General features: G+C 45.4%; 1 protein-coding gene across 3 annotated transcripts in view; it reads right to left on the reverse strand.

Moving 5' to 3' along the window:
• The window catches only part of gak (cyclin G associated kinase), a 48603-nt gene extending 25334 nt beyond the window's left edge, over window positions 1-23269 (reverse strand). For 2 of the 3 annotated variants that reach the window (XM_014172641.2, XM_014172640.2), the window contains exons 1-10: window positions 22854-23245; window positions 17276-17337; window positions 16445-16504; window positions 15770-15884; window positions 15036-15178; window positions 12377-12502; window positions 11636-11725; window positions 11235-11370; window positions 10119-10231; window positions 3865-3940 (exon numbers count right to left, since the gene is read on the reverse strand). In XM_014172641.2, the coding sequence (XP_014028116.1) occupies window positions 3865-3940; window positions 10119-10231; window positions 11235-11370; window positions 11636-11725; window positions 12377-12502; window positions 15036-15178; window positions 15770-15884; window positions 16445-16504; window positions 17276-17337; window positions 22854-22995 (1063 nt within the window). In that variant the 5' untranslated portion in view covers window positions 22996-23245. Of the gene's footprint in view, window positions 1-3864; window positions 3941-10118; window positions 10232-11234; window positions 11371-11635; window positions 11726-12376; window positions 12503-15035; window positions 15179-15769; window positions 15885-16444; window positions 16505-17275; window positions 17338-22853 lie in introns of all 3 variants that reach the window. The other variant, XM_045706848.1, reaches the window with a different exon arrangement.
• Window positions 23270-25084: the final 1815 nt, after the last annotated feature.

Consider the following 25084-nt stretch of genomic DNA (forward strand, 5'->3'; position numbering starts at 1 on the left):
TCCCCGCATAATAGAGAGACGTGATCGTATACAAATGTAAGCAAGGTTTGAAATGATTATGTTTTAGTCAAGCATATCGGTTTGGGCTTCATCTGGTGAATTTGCAGTCCACCCGACCATCCACTCAAGAAAAGAAAATTGGCCAGTGGCTGAATCTAGTTGATGAACCCTGGACTTGACAATAGGGTTTGACATGAGTGTACAACTCATTGAATTGGGTCCTTTGTCTTTTCTCCATGTTTTTTTAGAGGGATGACGTAACCCTACCACCGTAGGTGATGAACCAGTTTAGTGGATGGGTCTACTTTCTAGTACCCAAACGGAAGCTAACATGACAAAATGGGGAGGAACCTGAATTTATCCAATTAAAACATATTTATACTGCGAAACATTTTGCTACAGTGTGCACTACTGAATACACGCCAGGCAGTGCTTAATTTGTAATATGGGACGTGCTGGAACAAAAAATGAGCAACGGTGTGGAGCCGCTTGCAGAAGTTGCACACATGGAGTACATTTTTTGTAGCCTGGAGTCCTGGAAAAATGTGGGCTTTTATAAATATATTTCATGCAATTCTACATGACTGGAGACTTGCGCAAAATCTTTAATACCTCACAAATTAATCGAAATGACAGGCTACTTTGACACTGACAAACTGATCAATAAAAACAACATTATCTTGAATCCATCAATAGCCTAGGTGTGCGTAGAAACACATTACTGTAGGCTACAATACGAGGAGTAAATTAGTCCAAAACATCTTCCCAGTTTCACTGACTCACTCAATGATGTGCAGCTCACTCAGCAGCCAAAAGCTCATCTCTCTCTCTTGCTTTACTTTGTAAAACTATGCTGTTCACTCAATAGGCCTATTTGGAAGTTAAAAACTTGGCAAATTAACAGATTAGTATTTTACTTTCAGGCGGATTCATTTGCTTTCCAAACTGTGTTTTCCAGCGATTGTATTTGAAATATTGCGAAAGGTCTGTTTTGGCTGCATGCTATTCACTGACAGATCTGACACGCTTTACCGACAGTAGGCATGCCTAGGCAATTTTTTTCAAATTAGCTATGGATCCTCAGTGGCTAAATTATAGGTGTACTCTTGATGTAGTATTGGGAATTATTTCATTTCTTTCTTAACAGACTGCAAAGTGCTGCATCACCTCCAGCACACTTCCAGCAGCTATTATTCCATTAGGAAATAAATGATGATGTGCAATGCTGAAGAGATGAGAGTTGCCGGCTCATGTCTATCAGAGCACAGAGAGGGAGAGAGATCATAAAAACAGAATCTCATTTTAGTTCTTTGAGAGATACAGGCGTGCTTCTCTCGCACCACAGAAATGGTCTATATAGGTTAAAATATTGCCATAAACCCGGGCCAGCCCAACATGTATCAGTTCTTACAATAACCAGGCACATTTTCACATTACGTTTTTTTCTTTTTTCTTTTTTTCTTTTTAAATGGGGCATGACAATTACAGAGGAAGCCAAAATGTAACTACTCTGATTGCTTTTATTATGATTTTTACATTGCAAACAGTGAAAATAATTGTTCATGCCACAAGAGGTAGGCTATCTGATCCTGGCAAATGGGCTCCGTGAACGAAAGAGAACAAAAGAGAGGTGCCGGATCCTGTTCCGGCAGGATCCGGCTCAAATGAAGCACTGACGCCAGGTGTGAATGAGTGCAGGAAGCATCTCATCACAGGGAGCCCCCAGTCTGTTCACCAGATGGCTGACTGCCAAAAGAGCAATCCTCTTAACAGCCGAATACATAGCACCAGATCAACAGTAGTAGCCGTAGTAGTAGTAGTAGTAGTAGTAGCAGTAGTAGCACCAGCAGTAGTAATAGTAGTAGTAGTACCAGTAGTAGCAGTAACAGTAGTAGTAGCACCAGTAGTAGCACCAGCAGTAGTAGTAGTAGTAGTAGTAGTAGTAGTACCAGTAGTAGCACCAGCGGTAGTAGTAGTAGTAGTACCAGTAGTAGCACCATCAGTAGTAGTAGTAGCAGTACCAGTAGTAGTACCAGCAGTAGTAGTAGTACCAGCAGTAGTAGTACCAGCAGTAGTAGTAGTAGTAGTAGTACCAGTAGTAGCAGTAGCACCAGCAGTAGTAGTACCAGCAATAGTAGTAGTAGCAGTGGTAGTAGCAGCAGTAGTAGTAGTAGTACCAGTAGTAGCAGCAGTACCAGTAATAGCAGCAGTACCAGTAGTAGTAGTAGTAGTAGTAGTAGTAGTAGTAGTAGTAGTAGTAGTAGTAGTAGCACCAGTAGTAGTAGTAGCAGCACCAGTAGTAGTAGTAGCACCACCAGTAGTAGTAGCACCAGTAGTAGTAGTAGCACCAGCAGTAGTAGTAGCACCAGCAGTAGTAGTTGTGTCCACTCCATAAGCACTCTTCCTTAAAAAAGTTACATTTCCAAGTATGATAGATTCAAACAAAAGTATTACAGCCAAGATTATAATAGATTATAATAAAGTGTTCCTAGATGTTTGCAGTGCTAATTCTGAAAAGAGTCAGTGTAAATATATATCCACAGGGAAAAGCACATGCAAGATATGAAAGTTTTATGCTTAGTATTTTCATTAATTTAGTGCCAGTAAAAATTTTAAAATACTAAGCATATAAACTTACAAATCCTGCCTGTGCTTTTCCCTGTGGATATATTTTTTTTTTTTCATATTATATATGAAATATTGACACGCCAGTCCCTTCCTGAATGAGCTGTAAGCCATGTTCCAGCATTTAAAATCTATGTATCCGTAGGTTATTATTAGGGTTTTTTAAAACACACTGAGTGCAAACATCAGGCGACAAGTGGACCACACCATGCATCTCCTAAGAAGACAAACACAGCAGCTGGTGGGTTGTGAGAGTGTGACCATCTGGCCTTCAGGTGAAGGGAAAGTCTGATCAGGGGTCATATGTTTCAAACATTTCAGAGTAGGAGTGCTGATCTAGGATCTGTCCATAGAATGTTATTCCTTATAAATATAAAAAGGCAAAACTGTTCCTCGAACAGCATTCCTATTCTGAAATGCTTGGTAAATATGGACCCAGCCTGCCTTCATCAACTCAGATCCAAACCAATTTACACTGCAGCCATACTTGTTCTTTCCTACCCTGGGCTCAGGAGGGAGGGAAGGCGCCAAGAGCCAGCAGCATAACCTGATTACAGCCATGGTGAGCTCATCGCCAGTTACCCTCCAAGTTAGCCTCCAGACCGCAATCAATTGTGATTAGTGTCCCCAGGCAGGGGTAGTGATCTAGGGCAGATAGTGTGATCTATGGCTAGAGCTACTGGTGTCCCGTTATGAAGAGAACATGGCGGGGAACGTTCCAGTAGACAGGCTCAATTGTGGCTGAAATGCATCTTATTGAGTAACTAACAATGATAACCCTACACACACACACACACCTGTCGTTCTGCCCCTGAACAAGGCAGTTAACCCACTAGGCCGTCGTTGAAAATAAGAATTTGTTCTTAACTGACTTGCCTAGTTAAATAAAAGGTATAAAAAAAAAATGTAAAAATAAAAACGCACGCACACACGCGAGACACGCACGCACACACTACTACACACTACTACTGGTACTGCTACTACACACACGAGACACACACACACGAGACACACACACGAGACACACACACACACACACACACACACACGAGACACACACACACACACACACACGAGACACACACGACACAGACACACACTGCCGCCACACACGACACACACACACACTGCCGCCACACACGACACACACGACACACTGCCGCCACACACGACACACACGACACACACACACTGCCGCCACACACGACACACACACACACACACAGCGTTTGAACTCACCTGCGTTGTGGATGTTGTGGATCTGGGTTGGGGGCTGTGCGCCGTTGTTGCCAAAGCCTCCGTTCTGCTCCAGCAGCTGCAGAGATTCATAGCCATCGTAAGCAGGCCTCAAACAGTAATCTGGCCTCAACAGACTCATGGGGCGACCAAGCACCAAAAACAAACAGTTGACAAGTGAAGAGAAGGACGAAAACAAGTCCCAAGAGAAGGCAGTCAGTCGTTGGATTCAGTCAGAACAGAAGTATCTCCCCTGGACTAGAGTGTAGGTATCTCTGGGTGTGTCAGTGAGGGTCAAACCGTCACCAGTCTTGGCTGTGCCTCCTCTCCGGAGGGGGTAAGCTCCTTAACCCCACAGAGAAACCCCCGCTTAACACAGATCATCCCAGTCTAATTCTGCCCTCAGACACAGGGGAGCAGTTGTGTCTATCCCTTACTACCGCCACTACTACTACCGCCACTACTACTACCGCCACCACCACTACTACCACTACCGCTACTACTAATACTACCGCTACTACCACCGCCACCACCACTACTACTACCGCCACCACCACCGCCGCCACCACTACCACCACCACCACCACCACTACCACCACCGCCACCACTACTACTACCACCGCCACCACTACTACTACCACCGCCACCACTACTACTACCACCGCCACCACCAACACCACTACTACCGCCACCACTACTACCGCCACCGCCACCACTACTACCGCCACTACTACTACCGCCACTAACCGCCACTACGGCCAATACCGCCACTACTACTACTACTACTACCGCCGCCGCCACTACTACTACTACCGCCGCCGCCACTACTACTACTACTGCCGCCACAACTACTACTGCCGCCACAACTACTGTCACTACTACCGCCGCCACTACGACTACTACCGCCGCCACTACGACTACTACCGCCGCCACTACGACTACTACCGCCGCCACTACGACTACTACCGCCGCCACTACTACTACTACTGCCGCCACAACTACTACTACTGTCACTACTACCACCACCACCACCACCACCGCCACTACCACCACTACCACCACTACTACTACCACCACCGCCACCACTACTACTACTGCCACCACTACTACTACCACCGCCACTACTACTGCCACCACTACCACTGCCACCACTACCGCTGCCACCACTACCGCTGCCACCACTACCGCCACCACTACCGCCACCACTACTACCGCCACCACTACTACTGCCACCACCACTACTACCGCCACCACCACTACTACCGCCACCACCACTACTACCGCCACCACTACTACCGCCACTAACCGCCACTACGGCCAATACCGCCACTACGGCCAATACCGCCACTACGGCCAATACCGCCACTATCGCCACTACTACTACTACTACAACCGCAACCACTACTACCGCCACTACGACTACTACCACCACCACCGCCACTACTACTACCGCCGCCACTACTACTGCCGCCACAACTACTACTACTGTCACTACTACCGCCACCACTACTACCACCACCACTACCACTACCGCCACTACTACTACTGCCACTACTACTACCGACACTACCACTACCACCACCACTACTACTACCACCACTACTACTACTGCCACCACCACCACTACCACCGCCACTACCACCACTACTACTACTGCCACCACTACCATCACCACCACTACTGCCACCGCCGCCACTACTACTGCCACCGCCGCCACTACTACTGCCACCGCCGCCACTACTACTGCCACCGCCGCCACTACTACTGCCACCGCCGCCACTACTACTGCCACCGCCACCACCACTACTACTACTACCGCCACTACTACTACTGCCACTACTACTACCGACACTACCACTACCGCCACTACTACCACCACTACAACTACCGCAACTACAACCACCGCCACAACTACTACTACTACCGCAACTACAACCACCGCCACAACTACTACTACTACCGCCGCCACCACAACTACTACTACTACCGCCGCCACAACAACTACTACTACTCCCGCCGTCACTACAACTACTGCCGCCACTACAACTACTGCCGCCACTACTACTACTGCCGCCACTACTACTACTGCTGCCGCCACTACTACTACTGCTGCCGCCACTACTACTACTACTACTGCCGCCGCCACTACTGCTACCGCCGCCACTACTACTACCGCCGCCACTACTACTACCGCCGCCACTACTACTACTACTACTGCCACTACTACTACTACTACTGCCACTACTACTACTACTACTGCCACTACTACTACTACTACCGCCACTACTACTACTACTACTACCGCCACTACTACTACTACTGCTGCTACTGCCACTACTACTACTACTACTACCGCCACTACTACTACTACTACTACCGCCACTACTACTACTACTGCTGCTACCGCCACTACTACTACTACTGCTGCTACCGCCACTACTACTACTACTGCTACTACCGCCACTACTACTACTACTACTGCTACCGCCACTACTACTACTGCTACCGCCGCCACTACTACTACTGCCGCCGCCACTACTACTACTGCCGCCGCCACTACTACCGCCAGCTACTGCTGCTGCTGATGCTACTGCTGCTGCTGATGCTACTGCTGCTGATGCTACTGCTGCTGCTGATGCTACTGCTGCTGCTGATGCTACTGCTGCTGCTGATGCTGCTGCTGCTGCTGATGATGCTGCTGCTGCTGCTGATACTACTGCTGCTGCTGCTGATACTACTGCTGCTGCTGCTGATACTACTGCTGCTGCTGCTGATACTACTGCTGCTGATACTACTGCTGCTGCTGATACTACTGCTGCTGCTGCTGATACTACTGCTGCTGCTGCTGATACTACTGCTGCTGATACTACTGCTGCTGCTGATACTACTGCTGCTGCTGATACTACTGCTGCTGCTGATACTACTGCTGCTGCTGATACTACTGCTGCTGATACTGCTTAAGACGGCGCTGCTCACCAACAGCAAAAGATTAGCCTTATGACCGTGACGCTTTTACCACTAGTAAACTATTAACACCCCCCATTTACTTCCAAACAATAGAGCCAATAGAAGTCCATCCCTGCCATGCCAACCGTTCCAAGAAAAAAGGTCAACCTAACTCTTACACCACCCCCCTATCAATTTCACAACATGCCAAGTCCCACAGTAGGCCAAGCATACGGTTCCCACAACATGCCAAGTCCCACAGTAGGCCAAGCATATGGTTCCCACAACATGCCAAGTCCCACAGTAGGCCAAGCATACGGTTCCCACAACATGCCAAGTCCCACAGTAGGCCAAGTCCCACAGTAGGCCAAGTATTGGGTTCCCACAACAGGCCAAGTCCCACAGTAGGCCAAGTCCCACAGTAGGCCAAGTCCCACAGTAGGCCAAGTATTGGGTTCCCACAACAGGCCAAGTCCCACAGTAGGCCAAGTATTGGGTTCCCACAACAGGCCAAGTCCCACAGTAGGCCAAGTCCCACAATAGGCCAAGCATACGGTTCCCACAACATGCCAAGTCCCACAGTAGGCCAAGCATATGGTTCCCACAACATGCCAAGTCCCACAGTAGGCCAAGCATACGGTTCCCACAACATGCCAAGTCCCACAGTAGGCCAAGCATACGGTTCCCACAACATGCCATGTCCCACAGTAGGCCAAGTCCCACAGTAGGCCAAGCATACAGTTCCCACAACAAGCCAAGTCCCAAGTCCCGCAGTAGGCCAAGTATTGGGTTCCCACAACATGCCAAGTCCCACAGTAGGCCAAGTCCCACAGTAGGCCAAGTCCCACAGTAGGCCAAGTATTGGGTTCCCACAACAGGCCAAGTCCCACAGTAGGCCAAGTCCCACAATAGGCCAAGCATACGGTTCCCACAACATGCCAAGTCCCACAGTAGGCCAAGCATACAGTTCCCATAACATGTCAAGTCCCAAAGTAGGCCAAGTCCCACAGTAGGCCAAGCATATGGTTCCTACAACATGTCAAGTCCCAAAGTAGGCCAAGTATACCGTCCCCACAACATGCCAAGTCCCACAGTAGGCCAAGTAAACGGTTCCACAACATACCAAGTCCCTCCCACAGTAGGCCAAGTATACGGTTCCCACAACATGCCAAGTCCCACAGTAGGCCAAGTAAACGGTTCCACAACATACCAAGTCCCTCCCACAGTAGGCCAAGTATACCGTCCCCACAACATGCCAAGTCCCACAGTAAGCCAAGTATACCGTCCCCACAACATGCCAAGTCCCACAGTAGGCCAAGTATACCGTCCCCACAACATGCCAAGTCCCACAGTAAGCCAAGTATACCGTCCCCACAACATGCCAAGTCCCACAGTAGGCCAAGTAAACGGTTCCACAACATACCAAGTCCCTCCCACAGTAGGCCAAGTATACGGTTCCCACAACATGCCAAGTCCCACAGTAGGCCAAGTAAACGGTTCCACAACATACCAAGTCCCTCCCACAGTAGGCCAAGTATACCGTCCCCACAACATGCCAAGTCCCACAGTAAGCCAAGTATACCGTCCCCACAACATGCCAAGTCCCACAGTAGGCCAAGTATACCGTCCCCACAACATGCCAAGTCCCACAGTAAGCCAAGTATACGGTTCCCACAACATGCCAAGTCCCACAGTAGGCCAAGTATACCGTCCCCACAACATGCCAAGTCCCACAGTAGGCCAAGTAAACGGTTCCCACAACATACCAAGTCCCACAGTAGGCCAAGTAAACGGTTCCACAACATACCAAGTCCCTCCCACAGTAAGCCAAGTATACCGTCCCCACAACATGCCAAGTCCCACAGTAGGCCAAGTATACCGTCCCCACAACATGCCAAGTCCCACAGTAAGCCAAGTATACGGTTCCCACAACATGCCAAGTCCCACAGTAGGCCAAGTATACCGTCCCCACAACATGCCAAGTCCCACAGTAGGCCAAGTAAACGGTTCCACAACATACCAAGTCCCTCCCACAGTAGGCCAACTATACGGTTCCCACAACATGCCAAGTCCCACAGTAAGCCAAGTATACCGTCCCCACAACATGCCAAGTCCCACAGTAGGCCAAGTATACGGTTCCCACAACATGCCAAGTCCCACAGTAAGCCAAGTATACCGTCCCCACAACATGCCAAGTCCCACAGTAGGCCAAGTATACGGTTCCCACAACATGCCAAGTCCCACAGTAGGCCAAGTATACGGTTCCCACAACATGCCAAGTCCCACAGTAGGCCAAGTATACGGTTCCCACAACATGCCAAGTCCCACAGTAGGCCAAGTCCCACAACATGCCAAGTCCCACAGTAGGCCAAGTATTGCTCTCTCCCTCCTTCCCTTTTGTGTCTTTCTTTTTCCATCTCCTATGTGTCCTTCTCTCTCCATCACGTGACATCACTTTCCATTAAGACTGAAACGCCTGTAGTGTGTGAATATGGCTGGGATGAGACACTCCTTTGTGACTGATGGTGGCAGGGGCAGGTGGAGGGGGCGGGTGGAGGGGGCAGGTGGAGGGGTTGAGGCAGAAGCAGGGAGGGGAGCAGGCACTCTCTCAATAGCTCTTCAGAGAGTTGGTGGCACTACTGGAGAACTGACTTCCTTTGTACCCCAAGAACTGACTTGTTTGCCGTAAAGGAGTAGGAGGGGGGGGGGGACTGGGCTACACAGTCCCAATTCAATTCCTACATAGCCCTTGGTCCTAACTCATCAACGTTTGCAGATGTTTAAGGTGGAAGCTTTAACAATACACTGGTTATACCAAACCTGGAGGAGTTAGGTCCAAGAACAAGGGGGAGGGAGAGGGAATCTCTAAACCTCATGGTCACACAAGGAGGGAAAGGTGACCTGACCTATCGTGTGACCTTAAGCAGGGGGCATTACCCTGAGTAGCCAACCAAGAATATATCCTCCTCTCTCAGAACGGAAGATAGACAACCCACAACTACTCACCCCTCTCCACAGACACTCTGATACAGCTAATGCTAGGACAATGCCCCAAACTGAGAAATAAGTAGGTCATTGTGTGAGCAACTAAACAGATTTTTATTTTTAACTGGCAACATGGGGTGTTTGGCTGACATCATTACACATCCTGTGACGTTCATTTGGTATTTGGTAGTAATAGTCTATGTCAAGACCCCTCATGCAAAAGGCTCTAGAAAGGAGACATGAGTTGGGTTGCAATGCTTGTAAGGTCAGACAAGCAGAAGGGGTTCAGAGGTCAAGGGTCAGGGGGTCGAAGGTCAGTCGGTTACCTCTGTGATGGGAGACTTGGGGTTGACATTGCGCGCCGCAGCGATCTCCTGCAGTTGGTTGACCAGCTCCGTGATGGACAGCCTCTCCTCTGGGTTGATCTTCAGCATGGATCCTGAGGAGAGGAATGGCCCAAACAGAACCTCTTAGCACATTTTAAAGCCCTTTTTACATCAGCAGTTGTCACAAAGGGCTTAACAGATAACCAGCCTAAAACCCTAACAGCAAGCAATGCAGTGGCAGAAGCACAGTGGCTAGAAAAAAACTCCAGAAGGCCAGAACCTAGGAAGAAACCTAGAGAGGAACCAGGCTCCAAGGGGTGGCCAGAGGCAGGAACCCAGGAAGAAACCTAGAGAGGAACCAGGCTCCGAGGGGTGGCCAGAGGCAGGAACCCAGGAAGAAACCTAGAGAGGAACCAGGCACTGAGGGGTGGCCAGAGGCAGGAACCCAGGAAGAAACCTAGAGAGGAACCAGGCTCCGAGGGGTGGCCAGAGGCAGGAACCCAGGAAGAAACCTAGAGAGGAACCAGGCTCCGAGGGGTGGCCAGAGGCAGGAACCCAGGAAGAAACCTAGAGAGGAACCAGGCACTGAGGGGTGGCCAGAGGCAGGAACCCAGGAAGAAACCTAGAGAGGAACCAGGCTCCGAGGGGTGGCCAGAGGCAGGAACCTAGGAAGAAACCTAGAGAGGAACCAGGCACTGAGGGGTGGCCAGAGGCAGGAACCCAGGAAAAAACATAGAAGAAACAGGCACGGAGGAGCGGCCAGAGGCAGGAACCTAAGGAAGAAACCAGGCCCAGAGGTAGAAACCCAGGAAGGAACCTAGAGAGGAACCAGGCTCCGAGGGCTGGCCAGTCCTCTTCTGGCAGATCTCACATCATAATCTCAAAGTCGGTCGACCATATTTTTTCAGTGTGCGTTTTGTTACTCGTCTTTTAAATACTAGTCGTTCCTGGCAAAAACAGCAACTAGACCGAGATGGACTGCTTTGTACATGGATTCTCTTTATTTTTAAATCAGATATTCAACTATTCATTTATTTTTACAACCACAGGCCGCATTTACTAAGACAACCACCAATTTCAGAGCCCTGATCTGATGAATGTACAGAGGTTCCTTACTGATGAGCTCGTGGTAAACAGTGTACTTGATGTCATTCTGGGGGATGGCGTACTTCCCGTTGACTATCTGCAGCTTAGCGCCCTCCTCGAAGGGGTGCTGCTTAAAACACAACAAGTAGAGGATACAACCCAATGCCTGGAGAGAGAGAGACACACACCACACACACACACACACACACACAGAGAAAAATGATCAACAGGCTATAGAGATGTGGTTTAAAGGGGCAATTTAAAAAAAATAATAATAATTTTTATTATTCCCTTTATAGTGCACTACTTTTGACCAGGGCACAAAGGGCTCACCGTAGCAGGTGACATAGCAACCAATACAGCAGCAAACGAAAACAAAAAAACAAAAAACAAATAGACAGACTAAATAATGTTGCTATGACAAGACTTACCCAGATGTCCTGCTTCTCGTTAATGGGGAAGTTGGAGTACAGGTCAATCATCTCAGGTGTCCTGTAGGCCGGAGTAGTGTTTCTGGTGATCTGGATACAGTGGAAGGTGACCAGAGATGGTAACTTTAGTTTACCAGTAGCTCACAGAACTAGAATGAGCAGAACGGGCCTCCCCATTTAAGTCAATGATGCCATAATGGGTCGTCTGGCAGCCATTTTGAGTGCACCCATGAGTTTACCTATTGAAGGTTCCAAGTCCTAGGCATTCTATTTCTAAGGTTTAGCTATCTTCCTCACATTCAAATCCAGAAAATATCTAACCTTTTACTTTTCCCAGGAAATTGTGGGGATTAACAGCCTGTTTCCAAGAAAATCTTATGCATGAGTGATTCTTCTAGCCAATAATTAGCTTTCTGTATCAATGCTAGTTTCCTGTAGCGCACCATTAAACTGGAGGAAAATAGACTGGCGTTACAGGGTTTGAGGAAAGCCAGTGTGTTCTGATTTGATTAACCAACGTTGGTGCAGGAACAAAGTATAATTTTGTGTAATTATATCAATAGGGGATGGTTTCCCCAGACACTAATTAAGCCTAATTCTGGACTAAAAAGTATTTAAGGAAATGATCCATTCAAGTAGATTTATAGTCCAGGACTAGGCCTCCTCTCCCCTGGGAGTTTTCAGCAGCGATAGTGGGAAGAGTACTAGAACATGGTCACAGACAGGGGTTTCCAAAATCACCTCATCCTCCACCATGGACCTCTTCTGGGCAGACCAGCTGTAGTCAGGGTAGTGGGCTATTGTGGTGGAACTGCCAAAGTCACACAGCTTGATGGTGCCTTGGTGACTGATCAGCAAGTTCTCAATCTGGAGGAGGCAGACAAAAAAGGACAGTAGCCCATTACGCGATTGCAGTTTGTGTGTACATTTGTTTTTCTATATTCGGTCTGGGAATGTTGTTTGTTGTAAGGCGATGTCAGCACCATTTCACCAGATCAAATTCCTGTAAGACGTAAATGTATTTGGATTCTGATAAACATCAATAAAGCAAGGACAAGAGTCAGCAACACCTTTATTTTCTAGGGCGCTTTAGAAGAGGGGTGATTTATTTTAACGCCGCTTTAGAAGAGGGGTGATTTATTTTAACGGCGCTTTAGAAGCAGTACCAAAAAAAAAAAAATGCATGAAATGAAAATGTATGGAATGTATGCATTCACTACTGTAAGTCGCTCTGGATAAGAGCGTCTGATAAATGACTAAAATGTAAAATAAAATGTAAGCAGGGCGATTTATTTTAACGCCGCTTTCGAAGCAGAGTGATTTATTTTAACGCCGCTTTCGAAGCGGGCCGATTTATTTTCTAGGGCGCTTTCGAAGCGGGGTGATTTATTTTCTAGGGCGCTTTCGAAGCGGGTGATTTATTTTAACGTCGCTTTAGAAGCAGGGCGATTTATTTTCTAGGGCGCTTTAGAAGCAGGGCGATTTATTTTCTAGGGCGCTTTAGAAGCAGGGTGATTTATTTTAACGCCGCTTTAGAAGCAGGGCGATTTATTTTAACGCCGCTTTAGAAGCAGGGCGATTTATTTTCTAGGGCGCTTTAGAAGCAGGGCGATTTATTTTCTAGGGCGCTTTAGAAGCAGGGTGATTTATTTTAACGCCGCTTTAGAAGCAGGGTGATTTATTTTAACGCCGCTTTAGAAGCAGGGTGATTTATTTTAACGCCGCTTTAGAAGCAGGGTGATTTATTTTAACGCCGCTTTAGAAGCAGGGTGATTTATTTTAACGCCGCTTTAGAAGCAGGGTGATTTATTTTAACGCCGCTTTAGAAGCAGGGTGATTTATTTTAACGCTGCTTTAGAAGCAGGGCGATTTATTTTGTAGGGCGCTTTAGAAGCAGGTGATTTATTTTGTAGGGCGCTTTAGAAGCAGGTGATTTATTTTGTAGGGCGCTTTAGAAGAGGGGTGATTTATTTTAACGCCGCTTTAGAAGAGGGGTGATTTATTTTAACGGCGCTTTAGAAGCAGTACCAAAAAAAAAAAAATGCATGAAATGAAAATGTATGGAATGTATGCATTCACTACTGTAAGTCGCTCTGGATAAGAGCGTCTGATAAATGACTAAAATGTAAAATAAAATGTAAGCAGGGCGATTTATTTTAACGCCGCTTTCGAAGCAGAGTGATTTATTTTAACGCCGCTTTCGAAGCGGGCCGATTTATTTTCTAGGGCGCTTTCGAAGCGGGGTGATTTATTTTCTAGGGCGCTTTCGAAGCGGGTGATTTATTTTAACGTCGCTTTAGAAGCAGGGCGATTTATTTTCTAGGGCGCTTTAGAAGCAGGGCGATTTATTTTCTAGGGCGCTTTAGAAGCAGGGTGATTTATTTTAACGCCGCTTTAGAAGCAGGGTGATTTATTTTAACGCCGCTTTAGAAGCAGGGCGATTTATTTTCTAGGGCGCTTTAGAAGCAGGGCGATTTATTTTCTAGGGCGCTTTAGAAGCAGGGTGATTTATTTTAACGCCGCTTTAGAAGCAGGGTGATTTATTTTAACGCCGCTTTAGAAGCAGGGTGATTTATTTTAACGCCGCTTTAGAAGCAGGGTGATTTATTTTAACGCCGCTTTAGAAGCAGGGTGATTTATTTTAACGCCGCTTTAGAAGCAGGGTGATTTATTTTAACGCCGCTTTAGAAGCAGGGTGATTTATTTTAACGCTGCTTTAGAAGCAGGGCGATTTATTTTGTAGGGCGCTTTAGAAGCAGGTGATTTATTTTGTAGGGCGCTTTAGAAGCAGGTGATTTATTTTGTAGGGCGCTTTAGAAGCAGGGCGATTTATTGCAGAGGCAACTCCGCTCCTCAAACATTTGTTGACCCATTCACAAAACGCATAGCCTCTGGTTTGACCTGGTTCTCAGTTGCCATTCCAAAAACACTTAAACAATCCCTGAGTCCGCTAGAAAGTCAGGAAACAGAGTGTGAGGGCCACGCGAGGGTGGAGGGGTTCCAGAGAACACAGAGGCCTACATCAGCATTCTGTAGCAAGCACATCACCAGGGTATTTTGTCACTGATCAAATAAAAATAAAAAATCTGACAAACAAGTGGCTGAAAGTTAAGTGTGGCAGAGCAGGGAGGGAGGGAAGTCTTACCGGAAGAGAATGGTTATGTCTAGATAGCATACAGATGGTAGCAGGTATAGTATGGTGTAGTAAAGGAGGAAGAGGTATTGGCCATGGCAGGAGTTGAGAGGGGAAGTAGGGTGATGTTGCAGCAAATATGCTGATCTTGGGTCAGTTTTGCATTTCCCCCACTAATGGTTAAGGTTAGGATTGGGAAAGGGACACTGATCCTAGAGCTGTACCTTGGGGAAATTATGAGGGCGAGTTGGGCTTTGAACTGCTCACCTTAAGATCCCGGTGGATGATAGGAGGCTTCTGTTTGTGCATGTGCTGCACGGCGCGACACGACTGGTAGAAGATCTTCAGCACTGTGTCACATGACATGGGTCCCTTCTGCTCCACCCGCTTGATGAAGTCCACCAGTTGACCTGAGGGAGGCAGACAGGAAGACAGGAAGTGCCTGATCAGCAACATGAAAAGTACTAGTCAAAGCAATTGCTAAATCACTGGCTAAACATTATGAGGCAGTTTCCCTGATACAGATTAAGTTTAGTCCTGGACAAAACATATTTTTCAATGGAGAATCTTAGTCTCTATTGAGAATGCTTTTTAGTTCCGAACTAGAGTCAATCTGTGCATGGGAAACCAGCCATTAAGGTATTGCTAATTAGTAGAAGACTATAGCGCATACATTTTGCTTGATAAAATCAGGCATATTCACAGAAGTATAAACTGTATTACAGGCTTGTGAAGATACCACTCCAAAATAGGCCTCTAGAAGATGTCTCTACATCCACATTACGTTCAAGGAGGAAGAGAAAATGTTAGGCTTCGATTTCAGCCCTTAGCGCTGCGCACAGCAAAACGGAAAACGTAGTGCGGACGTAGCTTAGGTGGGATTTATATTCCACTTGAAGTACACCAACAGCTTTATGACTTCACTGTGTGCCACAGAGGGGGCCCGGGCCCCACACAGAGGGGGACCGGCCCCAAAGCGGATAAAGTGGAGTCTACAGTACCTTTACAGAGCTCTGTGAGAATGAGGAACTCAGCCTGGCCCGTGTCCGACTCCTCCTTGGCAATGGACGCTGCAGAGCTGAACTGCACCACGTTGGGGTGACCAGAGAGCTTTTTCTATACAACACTCAGGTCAAAGAAAAGGAACTGATTGTCTGTATATCAAACTGGGTTGTTTCTTAAGCCCAGTTTCCATTAGTGCTTTACTTTTTTTTTTTTTTCCTTTATTTAAACTAGGCAAGTAAGTTAAGAACTAATTCTTATTTACAATGACGGCCTACCCCGGTCAAACCCAAAACCGGACGACGCTGAGCCAATTGTGCGCCGCCTTATGGGACTCCCAATCACGGCCGGTTGTGATACGGCCTGGAAAATCCAGGCCACATTCGACCCTAAATGCCAATGGAAATAAAGTTTTAGTGAATTAGACTTTTAATAATGTTAGGGTCAGAGGTTAGGGTCATGAATGTGGATGTACGAGGTGCCAAATCCCTATTGCCATTTGACTCCTACACCAGAATTGTTAAAGAATATTGTCTACTTTATTCAGATTGGTCTATTTTATCAAAAATGATTATGACGTCAGACACATCAGGTGTTCCTTGACTAAAGGATGTTGTCTAGGAGGAAGGTTCAGTGTTTGATGTTCAATGAGCATAGACCACTCAAAAAGATACCATGAAGCAGACCTCCTGGATGATTTCTTTGTTCTTCTCCTCCTCGTGGGACAGGAGCCTCTGTGTGCACACACACACACACAAACTTTACCATTTAACAAATACAGAACAATGTATGCGTCCCAAATGGCATGCTATTGGAGCTGGTCAAACGTAGTGCACTATATAAGGGAACAGGGCACTATATAAAGGAACAGGGCACTATATAAAGGAACAGGGCACTATATAAAGGAACAGGGCACTATATAAAGGAACAGGGCACTATATAAAGGAACAGGGCACTATATAAGGGAACAGGGCACTATATAAGGGAACAGGGCACTATATAAGGGAACAGGGCACTATATAAGGGAACAGGGCACTATATAAGGGAATAGGGCACTATATAAAGGAACAGGGCACTGTATAAAGGAATAGGGCACTATATAAGGGAACAGGGCACTATATAAGGGAACAGGGCACTATATAAAGGAACAGGGCACTATATAAAGGAATAGGGCACTATATAAAGGAACAGGGCACTATATAAGGGAACAGGGCACTATATAAGGGAACAGGGCACTATATAAAGGAATAGGGCACTATATATAAAGGAATAGGGCACTGTATAAAGGAACAGGGTACTATATAAAGGAACAGGGCACTATATAAGGGAATAGGGCACTATATAAAGGAATAGGGCACTGTATAAGGGAACAGGGCACTATATAAAGGAATAGGACACTATATAAAGGAACAGGACACTATATGTGACGTCTGTCTAAACTAGCATTCGTTAGCAAGGTGTGTGCAGAAAGGGATAATGTGTGTGAAGGAAATCAAAACGCTTACCTTGAGAGCATAGTCTTTACTGCTGCCTATGTCCTGGGCTTCATACACAAACGCAAAACCACCTGCAGAGGGAAAGACAAGGAGGGATCAACGGCCCGGATGAGAACGCAAGCACAACAATACCTGCCGTAGTGCCAATCAGGGCCTGTATTCATAAAGTGTCTTGGAGTAGCAGTGCTGATCTAGGATCAGGTTCCCCCCCGTCCAGGTAATGTTATACATTATGGTATAAAACACCAAACTGACCCTAGGTCAGCACTCCCACTTTGAGATGCTTTATGAGCATGGGCGCTGGTGTTGTTAATGCGAATACCTTTCATTTAAGAGACATTATATCTAATAGTGATTGCTGTCAGAAGTCAACATAAGGTTTCCTCCACCTATTGCACTTCACTACATTGTCACAACGGACAAATAATGCTTTAGAATTATCTCATTGAAACAGAGGTGGACTACTGAACACTAATCTGGAGACCACACCCATATTCCAGGGAGCTTTTAGTCACTACTGTTGCTGCTAAAATCATTGACGTTGCAAGACGGTCCGTCATGTCAACAGAGCAGTTCTCTTTTTCACAGACAACGTTATTGCAGCATCAGTTTTGCTGTAGTTTTCAAGAATAGACACAACACACTGTCTGATGACTCACTTGTAACAATTCTGTTGTAAGTTCACCTTCAAATGAAAAAGGGGTGCTCTCTGCAGTCTGCTCAAACAAGACCACCACTCAGCCTGAATGTGTCTCAGAGCAGATCTGCACATTCCAACATTGTGCCTGCATTTGGGGAGTATTAGAATTGTGTTGAAAGACATTTTTCTCATTATTTGTTGTACTTGCTAAACACCTAACATGTAGGATACCTCTGTGTGCACTGGGCAGGCATCTCAAGTGAATACTAATTCACTATTCATTTTGCATACGCCCTTTCAAGTCAATGAGGATTTGCTTCAATTCCTTAACGACAAACAGAGGCCACTGAAATTAGAGAGCAGTCTGTTCTCTGTGAAACATGAAACACTGCAGGCAGGGCCTCCTCACTCTTTATTGGACAAGGATGTAAAGGTGCCCTGTTTCTGGCACAACGCCATTGACATTCCATGCCTGAGGTATGTTACGGCCCTGGTATCTCAGTAATCAAATAAAGCCCTGCTCAAACGCCAACACTCTCCTGCTCTCAAACCTGTAAGCCAGGACAGAGGGACAAAGGTTGGAGGGCTGTAGAGTGGAGACACTCCCAACTCAGGTGTCAAAAGGCTAGTGTAATAAGGTAGAGAGAGAGAGAGAGAACGAGCAAGAGAGAGAAAAGGAAAGAGAAAGAGAGAGCGAGCGAACGTTCGTGTTAGACGTGCTGCAAATAGTTGTTAGTGGGCCCCTCTTTGGGCCCTGGTGTATAGAGCATCTTTACTTGGGCCGGGACGACACCAGCATCTTTACTTGGGCCGGGACGACACCAGCATCTTTACTTGGGCCGGGACGACACCAGCATCTTTACTAGGGCCGGGACGACACCAGCATCTTTACTTGGGCCGGGACGACACCAGCATCTTTACTTGGGCCGGGACGACACCAGCATCTTTACTAGGGCCGGGACGACACCAGCATCTTTACTAGGGCCGGGACGACACCAGCATCTTTACTAGGGCCGGGACGACACCAGCATCTTTACTAGGGCCGGGACGACACCAGCATCTTTACTAGGGCCGGGACGACACCAGCATCGTTACTTGGGCCGGGACGACACCAGCATCGTTACTTGGGCCGGGACGACACCAGCATCGTTACTTGGGCCGGGACGATACCAGTATTACAATATTTATTCCATGGTAAAAATGAAAACACGAAGCAGACCAAACTCTATGGTCCTTTAAAAACCTGCTGTATGTAAAAATATTGTGTGCTATAGCTTGGGAAATAAATACATGTGAATCGAGATGACAACATAATGATGTTTGGTCACAATATTAGGGCTGTTTTCCTAAAGAAGTTACTAGAATATTTTTTTTTTTTTAAATTGGTGCTAATGTTGGGTTTTTGAGCTAGCACCCAGTAGACTCACATTCACTCCTTGTCCAAGAATTACCCAGAATACACAGAGCGGGCAATTGACATAGCAAAGGCAAAGTTTTCCATCTCCTCAAAAGTATAAAGTGCATTCGGAAATTATACAGAACCCTTGACCTTTTCCACACTCTTGCGTTACAGCCTTATTCTAAAATGGATTGAATGTATTTTTTTCTTAATCAATCTACACACAATACCACACAATGACAAATCGAAGAGTTTTTTTTAAATGCAATTTTAAAATAAAAAAACAGAAATACCTTATTTACATAAGTATTCAGACCCTTTGCTATGAGACTCGAAATTGAGCTCAGGTGCATAGTGTCCACATTTGAGTCATTTGGGAAATTCAATTGATTGGACATGATTTGGAAAGGCACACACCTGTCTATATAAGGTCCCACAGTTGACAGTGCATGTCAGAGCAAAAACCAAGCCATGAGGTCGAAGGAATTGTCCGTAGAGCTCCAAGACAGGATTGTGTCGAGAAACAGATCGACAAAAGTCTGCAGCATTGAAGGTCCCCAAGAACACAGTGGCCTCCATTATTAAATGGAAGAAGTTTGGAACCACCAAGACTTATCCTAGAGCTAGCCACCTGGCTAAACTGAGCAATCGGGGGAGAAGGGCCTTGGTCAGGGAGGTGACCAAGAACTAGATGGTCTAGAGTTCCTCTGTGGAGATGGAAGTACCTTCCAGAAGAACATCTCTACAACACTCCACCAATCAGGCCTTTATGGTTGAGAGGCCAGATGGAACACACTTCCTAGTAAAAGGCACATGACAGTCCGTGTGGGGTTTGCCAAAAGGCACCTAAAGGCTCTCCAACCATGAGAAACAAGATTCTCTGGTCTGATGAAACCAAGATTGAACACTTTGGCCTGAATGCCAAGCGTCACGTCTGGAGATAACCTGGCACCATCCCTACGGTGAAGCATGGTGGTGGCAGCATCATGCTGTGGGGATGTTTTTCAGCGGCAGGGACTGGGAGACTAGTTAGGATCGAGGCAAAGATGAACAGAGTGAAGTACAGAGAGATCCTTGATGAAAACCTGCCACTGAGCGCTCATGTTCACCTTCCAACAGGACAACAACCCTAAGCACACAGCCAAGACAACGCAGGAGTGGCTTCAGGACAAGTCTCTAAATGTCCTTGAGTGGCCCAGCCAGTACCTGGACTTGAACCCAATCAAACAACTCTGGAGAGACCTGAAAAAAACTGTGCAGCGACGCTCCCAATCCAACCTCACCAAGCTTGAGAAGAATGGGAGAAACTCCACAAATACAGGTGTGCCAAGCTTGCAGCTTCATACACAAGAAGACGCAAGGCTGTAAACACTGCTAAAGGGTCTGAATACTTATGTAAATGTAATGAGATTTTTTTTATTGTGTACTAAATTTGCAAAAAAATATGAAAACCTGCTTTTGCCTTGTCATTATGGGGTATTGTGTGTAGATTGAAGGGGGAAAAAAAACAATTTAATCAATTTTAGAATAAGGCTGTAACGTAACAAAATGTGGAAAAAATTAAGAGGTCTGAATACTTTCTGAATGCACTGTATCTGCCATTGCGAAAGCCAGACTCCACTGAGGCACATCGATCTGCAGGTTGAACATGGTGAGACTGTAGACGCCTAAATTGACAGCGGTAAAATCTTTGGTATTATTGTGTGTAGCTATGTTTGCTTGCAAGCTAGCCAGCCCACAGAGAGAGCATTGCGGAGTTTGTAGCTCAAGTCGACTACAACAGACAGCAAAATTAAACATTTGTTCACAAAAAATATTCTTCTCACAGTGTTATTTAACACTGCAAATTGAAGAAAGAAGTGGTTTTGGGTGGATTTTTCTTTTAATTTCTAACGCATATTTTAATCTCTGTCGCATGAAATCCCTTGTGCTTGTGGGGCTCTTTTGATTGTTTTTCCCCCCGCTATTGCATTTTGGAACATTCACACGGACCCTACAGCCATGTGGGCATTTGTTGAGCTAATAATATGAATAAATAAAACATTTCAGATTTTTTATTTATATGCAGTGGTTGTATGAATTTTGGATCTGTCATCCCAGAGTCTGTTTTGAACCGAAGAAAATGATTTAATAAAGATAAGTATTTGGTTGTAATGTTATGATATTTTATAGGCTACCAAGGGAGGCCAACAATCCTCCATGAGAGCCTTAAAGGGGCAGTGCTGTATTTTGAGAGGCTTGAATATGCAAAGAAGCCAATATGCTGCGTGTAAACAACATTTCTGTCTGATTCTCTATAGTAAATAAGATAGTAATGCATTTTTGTTGTGATTCCTTGCATCATATAATGATGTAAAAATTGTTACAAGTGACTTGAGCTTTTGGACAAGTAAAAACTATCTGTCCTACTTGTCCTAAGGACATTGATGACAGCTAGGGGACAAGGCAATGTAGCCTATGGCAATGCAAAGGTCCTAATTAAATCAGGACCAAATCAGAGAGGTGCAGAGATCCTGCAATCATTTGAAAGTCAGTCTTAAAACAATCCTTTATTGCCAACTATCTTTAATGTTTAATCAATGAAAGGAAGTGTATCAGATGAGAACACAGTGCTCCTGTTTAGTTAATTGTAAATTCTGAAGGTCTTCGTCATCAGGCCTTTGTGCGGGCATTTCTATTCCTTTCATGACCGTTTTTGTACCTTGCCGCATCTAAAATTGTTGGATGTCCATACACTCCTTTTAAACTGACAACACTACAATAAACCTGATCACAAGAACAAATATTTTCCTTAATAAGGAAATAGAAAACATTGCTTGAGAGTGAGACGAGAAAGTGTGTGATTAAAGGGAAATTGGTTCTCCATTTTGATGGCATGAAGCACTACAGGTCTCGGAGTCCTCTCTGTAAACTTCCACATGAACAATACTGCACAACTTTACTTTGAAGATTGTCAGAAGAGGTAATACTACCAACGGAACATAAGCACTTTCTCTTTTCCTGCTCCAATACTCCCCAGATTCCTCAAAATGTCAGCTGTCTGTTTCAAGGGTAAGCAAGAACCTGTCCCACGCAGGTTGTGTACTGAGGGCAGAATATAGTAAGTAGGTACTAGGTAGTTCGATTATAGACTGTTTGTGTACATAGATATTATCCATGACAAATTTCTAAACAAAGTTATCTAATAATTATTTGTTACATGGACAGCACAGCTAAAGTACCAGTATGTATACTAACGTGTTTATATTAACAACCCTTGTTACAGTATATCATCATGTAATTTGTTGACACCTGCCGATAATGTCAATAAAGCCGTCTTAACAGTTGGCCGTAAATAAAAACATAAAACACTATAATATCTAGTATGTCTTGTTAAAATCATTTTCTAGCTAGCTGATAAAGTATGCTAACAATAAACCAGATATCTAGCTAGCTAATGTTAGCCGGTATGGCTAGCTTGCTAGCTAGTTAACGTTAACTAACATTAGCAAGCCTAGTGTCATGTAAATATGACGTATGCGGATTATCAACCTTGACACATAACTCACCTTCAGCTATAACCCTTTTGATTCTCAGTTTCATGTCACCAAGCTCCACAATTTGCCCAACAAAATCATTTTGGTCTCGACTTGCGCCTCCAGTGCCACCGGGCCCTGCCAGGAAATCAAGTGCCGACTGGAAGAGGGACATTTTGTCCTGCGTCCCCGGTGTAGCTCAGCGAGCTCTTTCCAGGCCTTACAGAGATAATATGCTGTAGGCAAAGGTTTTAAAAAAAAAAAAAAAAATCTATCAGTGACGTTGTTAAGTTAATTATGAACGTTAATGTCTAGTTATTTGATTCCTTCGCTACACAAACATTATCATCCTACTCATCTAGAGTGGCCATCACTGCACTTCCGTGAGATGGTGACGCTTATCGTGACGTCACAAACATTCTTCTTCTATGGTATAATGGAGGTCCACAAATTAACGTTTAAGGTACATGCCGCCACCTACTGTGCTGGAGTATGCGTTCAATAACGGTTTGCCTAATTCTGTACTAATAAGACAAAAAAACGAATAAATCCCTACTAACAAACCCTCACCAAAACCCTTCCAACCCCCTAGTAGAAGCACCAGTGCTTGGGCTCCCGAGTGGCACAGCTGTCTAAGGTACTGCATCTCAGTGCTAGAGGTGTCACTACAGACCCTGGTTCAATTCCAGGCTGTATCACAACTGGCTGTGATTGAGAGTTCCATAGGGTGGTGCACAATTGGCCCGGTGTTGTTAGGGATTGGCCATCATTGTAAATAATAATTTGTTCTTAACTGACTTGCCTAGTTCAATTAATTAAAAAAAATTCTGACAGTATGTCCACTTACTAAGGGAGCAGCCATGGTAGCTCCATCCGTCCGCCTAGTAGTTCCACCAATCTGTTTTACAGCCTCTGTGTAACAGTTGTCCAGCGAAGACAAGAATATTGGTCTCGACACCAGTGTAATAGATATGATTGTACATTGTAACTCTCTTACGTTTTGTTTTTAAAGGACTCTCCAGCCAGTGATCCCAGTTGATCTGTAGTTTATTCTTACAAAAATAGTACAAAATACTATAAATGTAAGTACCTGACGATAGACACAAGGAAGAACATTAGATGTGCAGGACAACAGTATGTTAATGGCGGTAGATTCGTGATTTGTTTGTTAGCATGGAAATAACTGAATTAGCAGGGAGCTCCAACATAGGATTTTGCCTGTGCTTAGCTGGATTCTGTTTCTTTTTATCCCCAAAAACTCCCTAGTCCTTGCTGATGACAAGCATACCCATAACATAATGGAGCCACCGCCATGCTTGAAAATATGAAGAGTCGTACTCAGTGACGTGTTGTGTTATATTTGCCCCAAGCATAACTCTTTGCATTTATTTGTAACAGCTGTCCAGCGAACACAAGAACACTGGTCTCGACACCAGTGTAACAGATGTGATCGTACTTGGCTGTAGATGTGTGATTTGTCTGTTAGCCGGAAAATAACTGTGAATTAGCAAGAAGCTAATGGAAACCATTACAATTAGAGCATGCTAGCTAACTCACTCTTACAGCAATAACATCCTATTAGCGCATGCTAGCTAACTCACTCTTACAGCAATAGCATCCTATAAGAGCATGCTAGCTAACTCACTCTTACAGCAATAACATCCAAAAGCACATCCCAGGAAGCCCCCAATATCTAACAGGTACCGTACACACACACACACACACACACACACACACGCACGCACGCACGCACGCACGCACACACACACACACACACACACGTATATATACACACATCATTTTTACACATCTACCAATCGGTGCCCTTCTTTGCGAGGCATTGAAAAACCTCCTTGGTCTTTGTGGTTGAATCTGTGCTTGAAATTCACTACTCGATTCAGTGACCTTATATAGCTAATTGTATGTGTGGGGTACAGAGATGAGGTAGTCATTCAAAAATCATGCTAACGACTATTATTGAACACAGAGTTCATGCAACTTATTGTGTGAATTGGTATGCACATGTTTACTCATGAATTTACTTAGGCTTGCCATAACAAAGGGGTTGAATAATTATTCACTCAAGACATTTCAGCTTTACATTTTTTACGAATTTCAAACATTTTCTAGTAACATCATTTCACTTAAACATTATGGGGTAGATCAGGACATGTCCATAGTGAACTCGTACACATTGTAAATATGAAAATACAATACAGTATTTCAGAACGTGACCTACATCAATATCAGACTGGGAAGAATTT

Source organism: Salmo salar, chromosome ssa24 (assembly GCF_905237065.1).
Source record: "Salmo salar chromosome ssa24, Ssal_v3.1, whole genome shotgun sequence".
Lineage (NCBI taxonomy): Eukaryota > Metazoa > Chordata > Actinopteri > Salmoniformes > Salmonidae > Salmo > Salmo salar.